General features: G+C 65.0%; 1 protein-coding gene across 1 annotated transcript in view; it reads right to left on the bottom strand.

The window, feature by feature from the left end:
• Positions 1-640: 640 nt before the first annotated feature.
• Positions 641-5,574, bottom strand: part of LOC102432218 (collagen alpha-1(I) chain) — a gene marked incomplete at its 3' end in the record, with an annotated part of 10,951 nt that continues 6,017 nt past the window's right edge. Inside the window, exons 6-15 of the mRNA XM_023749287.1 lie at positions 5,227-5,334; positions 4,028-4,081; positions 3,855-3,908; positions 3,654-3,761; positions 2,751-2,804; positions 2,554-2,664; positions 2,331-2,384; positions 1,492-1,599; positions 945-998; positions 641-694 (exon numbers count right to left, since the gene is read on the bottom strand). Coding sequence (XP_023605055.1) covers positions 641-694; positions 945-998; positions 1,492-1,599; positions 2,331-2,384; positions 2,554-2,664; positions 2,751-2,804; positions 3,654-3,761; positions 3,855-3,908; positions 4,028-4,081; positions 5,227-5,334 — 759 coding nt within the window. The remainder of the gene's footprint in view (positions 695-944; positions 999-1,491; positions 1,600-2,330; positions 2,385-2,553; positions 2,665-2,750; positions 2,805-3,653; positions 3,762-3,854; positions 3,909-4,027; positions 4,082-5,226; positions 5,335-5,574) is intronic.

The following is a 5,574-nucleotide window of genomic DNA, read 5'->3' on the forward strand; positions in this document are numbered from 1 at the left end:
GGCAGAACGTTTTTAATCGAGGTGGTCCCAGTGGTTACTTTCTCGTTAATTTCCCATAACATAAGAGGAAATCCGTATACGATATGGTCCAACATATGTATGATATGGACAGCATATGAAGTCTTCTAAAATTTTTAAGTTTCCCCATAGTACATTAAGTCCTCAGGGAGGGAGAGCTGCGGGGGACTCGGGCACTGACCCTCCTCGCAGGGACTCAGCGGGGAACAGCGTTCCAAACCCTCCGTACAGGGCAGGAGGCAGCCTCCATGTGAGCTCAGCCAGGGGCCGACGGGAGAGCCCCTTCCAGGAGGGACAGGACCCGGCCCAGCAGGAATAGCCCCCCTGCCCTGGCCGGTTGCTCAGTGGGTAGCACATCGGCCTGCGGACTGAAGGGTCCCGGGTTCGATTCCCGGTCAGGACACAGGCCCGGGCTGCAGGCTCGATCCCCAGTGGGGGGCGTGCGGGAGGCAGCTGATAGATGTTTCTCCCTCATATCAACGTTTCTCTCTCTCTCTCCCTTCCTGTCTTTCTAAAATCAATAACAGCTTATTAAAAAGAGAGAGAGATGAACAGAACAAGTTGCAAATCCTAAGAACCCAGGCGCCCGTCACTGTGACCCCAAAGGTCACGGCGCACTCACCGTCTGCCCGGCCTCGCCGTCGTCCCCTTTGTCACCAGGGGGACCATCCTGACCCTGTGGGGACAAAAGCAAGTTCCTTCAGCCTCCGGACGGCACCTGAGTCCCGTCCCCCAAATCCAAGCCCATCGGGTGGGCGGGACACAGCGCGCTCAAAGCTGGGACCGCGTCTGCATCTGACCCCAGACAGTGGGAGGGCACCGTGCCCCACGGGGAGCTCACGAATAACCCCCCGGAAAGAAAGCACGGGCTGCAGAGGCAGGTCAGCATCGGGGGGGATGGAAGGCTCAGGGCCTCAAACACCTACCGCGGGGCCGGGCTCTCCGGGGGGACCGGGATCTCCGGGGAAACCGACGGGGCCCTGAAACGGAGAAAGAGGCGCGTGCAGGCCCTCAGCCCTGGCCGAGCGCACCCTGCCCGCCAGCACTGAAGGCCACCCCCGCCCCCGCCCCTGGAGCAGCCTGCGCCTCTGAGGCCGCCATGCCCTTCGCCCCGGGAGCCCTTCCTGGGCGTCATCCGAGTCCCACACGAGCCTGGGGCGGGCGGCCAGAGCCCGTGCCCTCGCTCCCCGGAGGCCGCCCCTTCCGTCTGAGCTCCCGGCTGGAACCTGGCTTCTCGCACATGCAGCTCAGGAGCCTCTCCGACGCTGAGCCAGGGCGGCAGCAGGAGGGGGCGTGGGCACGTGGGCACGGCGCCCTCCCTGCCCGCTCCCTGCCCACTCAGCTCCCCTGCCTGGGCTCGGGGTCGGGTGAGAACCTCCAGGCGCTTCCCCGGGACCCGACGCAGGATGATCGAGGGGGTCCGGACCAGAGCCCCTGCCCAGCCTCGGGCGCCGCTGCGGCTCAGCTACTCACGGGGCTGCCTTTGGGGCCGTCGTCGCCGGGCGGGCCTTTGGGTCCAGGGGGTCCAGCAGCACCAGAAGGGCCCGCCTCGCCCTTCTCCCCCCTCTCGCCTTTGGGTCCCTGCAGGGAAGGCCGCGCCATGAGCCCAGAGCGATGCGCAGCTTCCCAGAGCCAGGCGCTGGCCCGCGGGGCCCTGGGTGGCACACGGTCCCCCCCACTCCCCGGCTCAGTGGGCCCGGTGGGGGGTGGGGGCTGGGCCTCAGGGGCTGGGCAGCTCCCCAAGGAGCCACTGGCTTTCTGGGGCCTCAGAGGCTGCAACTGCCTCTGGGGGAGGGACCGGCCTGGACCAGACGGTGGGCAGCATGGACCCTGAGGGGCCCCTTCTCTGGGGTTCATGGGGCGGGGGGGGGGGAGCAGCTGGATGCCAAGGAGACCTCTGCCCACCAGCTGCCTCCTGGGCCCCAAAGACCCCCCGCAGCCCGAGGGAGTTCACGCCTGACCGTAGAGGTCTGAGCAGTCCCTCTCGGGGCTGCGGAGGGGACACTGCCCACAGTTACCGCAGCCCGTGGAAGGGCCCGGAACACCACGGCCACCCAGCCACCGGCAGCCGCCAGTCACATGTGCTAACATCTGTCTGCACACACCCACACATGCACATACATGCACATGGGTGCACACACACACACGAACATCTACACACGCACACACACACGCCCTCTTTTTTGCAGCGCCCCGTGAGGTAGGCACAAGAGGACCCGTGGCTCCGATTCCTGGATGGGAGAACCGAGGCAGAGCGGGAGCTCCCCCCCCACCGCCGCCGTGCATGGTGCCCCCCCAGCCCACTCACTCACCGGGGGGCCCCCTTCTCCGGGAAGGCCAGGCTCTCCAGCTTCACCAGGCTCGCCCTGAGGAGGAAACGCGGTCATGTGGGGCCGAGAGCAATGGCTCCAACACCCGGGTTCTTCACACACACGCATGCACACACGTGCACACACACGCGCGCACACATGTGCACACACATGCACACGTGCGCACGCCCTCCTGGGACACGGTGACGTCGGGGGCGGGAGTCACCTTCTCTCCCACCGCTCCAGGGTTGCCTATTCCTCCGGGGGGACCTTGCGGCCCGTCAGCACCTGGCGCTCCAGAGGGTTTCCTCGGGGGCCGGGGGGGGCCTGGAGGGCCCTAGGAGACAGAGAGCATTGGACACGGGAGAAATGCCGACTTGGCCGACATCGAAGCCGGCCGCCCGGCCAGGTCCCAGCACTTACCATCTGACCCACGTCTCCCGTCTCGCCCTTCTCTCCCAGAGGCCCCGGCAGACCCTGCGAACAGGAGGGGGCTGAGCAGGGCAGCACGCCCGGCCGCACCCCCGGCGACTGACTCCCAGCACCGCCCGGCCAGGCAGGGGCCTCGGGATGTGCGTCTAAGCGCATCGCTAAACACGAGGACACCCTGTGACTCGGCCCGAGTCGGCCCAGGAAGGAATGAGAGGAACCGGCGAAGAAGGATGGACACAGGTTCACTGCGATCCCCCCAAACAGGAGACCTGCGAGCCGACGGCGGCGGAGGGTGCGGGTTCATCAGGCACCGCCACGCGCCGGACACGACGCAGTGACCACACCCCACGGCCGCAGGGACAAAGGCACCACGACGCCTTCGGAGAACATTCCGTGGCATCAACACGACACGGACGTGCAAGGAAGGGGGCAGCTGGGCCCAAGCTCCCCCCCCGCACGACGGGATTCCGCTTTGCAGAAACCAAATGAAGTCACCCGTGTGCATCTGTGTGTGACACGCACACGCGGAAGGCGTGGCCATGACATGTGCCCCGTGTGCACAGCTGGCCTTCCCAGTGTATGCTGAGCGGTCACTGCTGTTTCCGTACAATTTGCCAGCACTTTCCAATGTTCCTACTACGGCCACGGAAGTAAGTGTCACGGCGTAACGTCAATGCGGGCACCTCTGGGAGTGTGGGACTTTGCAGCCATTCCAGTGTATGGGGAGCCCCAGAGGCCCCTGCAGCCAGGCTTGGTTCCCCCATTCTCACAAAGACAGAGGGGAGGGGAGGCAGGGCTGGGGAGGGAGGCAGGGCAGGGGAGGGCTGAGCAGGGCGGGGAGACAGCAGAGCGCGGGCACTGAAGTGGACCCCACCGTCCACACTCCCCAGTTACCTGCAGCCCCACGGGTCCAGGGGGCCCGGGGAAACCTCTGGGGCCTTCGTCACCCTTCTGCCCGAAAAGGCCCTGCTGGCCCCGGGGCCCCGGCTCTCCGTCCGCTCCCTGTGGGGACACAAAGGGCGAGGTGAGGACTGCCTCCTGCTGCCCACGGCGGAGGGGTCGGGGGTCTGAGCGGCCGGGGCCGCAGATACTCACCGAGGGGCCCGGCTGCCCGATGGGGCCTTGAGGTCCCGTGGGCCCCGGCGGACCCTGTGGGAACAGACAGACACGGTTGCCTCCGGAGTCACGGCTGCGGCCCCGGGAGAGAGGCCGGCGGAGCAGGCGGGGCGCCCGGGTCATCGGCTCCGTCCCCGCCGCGGGGGCCTTACCTGCTCTCCTTTGTCGCCCTTGCTCCCCTTCTGCCCCGGCTCCCCGATCTCTCCCTGTGGGAAGGGGTGGGAGATCCGTCAGCCCCAGACCATTCGGGTCTGATCTGCTCCCCGCGGTTCATTTATCTTGGCGCCTAAGAGTAACGCCTGTGCACAGGGTTCCCAGGAGGAACCGCTTCCGTGTGTTCATTTTATTTCCTGTTTAATATGAGAGTTGAAAGCGGCGAGGCCCCATCTGACGCTACACAGACCCTGAGCCGATTGGACAAGGCGGTGAAATCCCAACGAAAACATTTACTCCGCTTGTCAGGGTGTCTGACAGCAGCGGACACCTCGATTCTACGCTTGCAGAGTCCCCCCGTCCCCCCGGGTCCCCGCGGGCGGCCGGCTCCACCTCGGACACGTGGCACCGTCTGCAGCGAGCTGACGCCCTCGGCCATGTCACCCGGGCTGAAGAGCTGAACCCAGCGTCTTCATTAAACAATGTATCAGCTGCCAGCGCCACAGCACAGCGTGGGATCAATGTCTCAGCTGCCAGCGCTGGCCACGGTCACAGCACCGATCAGAAGCCGTGGCCCTAGTGCAGCGATGGCGAACCTCTGACACGCGTGTCAGAGGTGACACGCGAACTCATTTTTTTGGTTGATTTTTCTTTGTTAAATGGCATTTAAATATATAAAATCAATATCAAAAATGTAAGTCTTTGTTTGACTATGGTTGCAAATATCAAAAAATTTCTATATGTGACCGGCACCAGAGTTAAGTTAGGGTTTTTCAAAATGCTGACACGCCGAGCTCAAAAGGTTCGCCATCACTGGCCTAGTGAGTGGGCGGCTAATCCTTCCAGGGAGGTCGTGACCCAGCCGCCGAGTGAAGCCCAGTGAACCGGGGGGCGTGAACTCCCCGCTCGCTCCCCCCAGCGGCCTGGACCCGGCGCGAGAGGGAAGCTGGCCCCAAGCTCCCGCGAGCTCGTTAATAACTTATAATACTGATGAGGACGTCTCATACACGAAAGGGCACTGACTCGCTTATCACCACTCAGCGTGAGCTATTCCGAGATCACCCCTGAACTCGGAGGGAGGGCGAGGTCGCCCTGCCCCTGGAGCCCCTGTGTCTAAAGTGGCCGCCCTGCTCCGGCCTCCGGGCACTGGCCAGCGGCCGGCACCGCTGGGGGCAGGAGGGGCCTCGGCTCTCCTTACCTTATCGCCGTCTTCTCCGGGGGGGCCCACGGGGCCGGCCGGGCCGGGGAGCCCCACCGGACCCTGGAGACCATCGCGACCAGCGGGGCCTTGTGGGCCCTTCTCGCCCTGAAGAGGAGAGAAGACCCGCCGTCACACGCAGCTCGTCAGCTCCGCCCCCGGAGGCCCCGTCCATTGGACTCAGCCAGACACACGGAGGCCCACCCTCACAACGCTCCCAGCAGAACCGCCCTCGTCTTGGAGGGCTGCTTCCACCGAGGGGAAACTGAGGCACCGGTGTGAGCAGCAGAGCCTGGATCCAAAGCAGCCCAGCGGTCCCTGTGCGGAACCCTTAAGCCTGGGGACCGG

Source organism: Myotis lucifugus, unplaced genomic scaffold, assembly GCF_000147115.1.
Source record: "Myotis lucifugus unplaced genomic scaffold, Myoluc2.0 scaffold_5034, whole genome shotgun sequence".
In the NCBI taxonomy this organism is placed as follows: Eukaryota; Metazoa; Chordata; class Mammalia; order Chiroptera; family Vespertilionidae; genus Myotis; species Myotis lucifugus.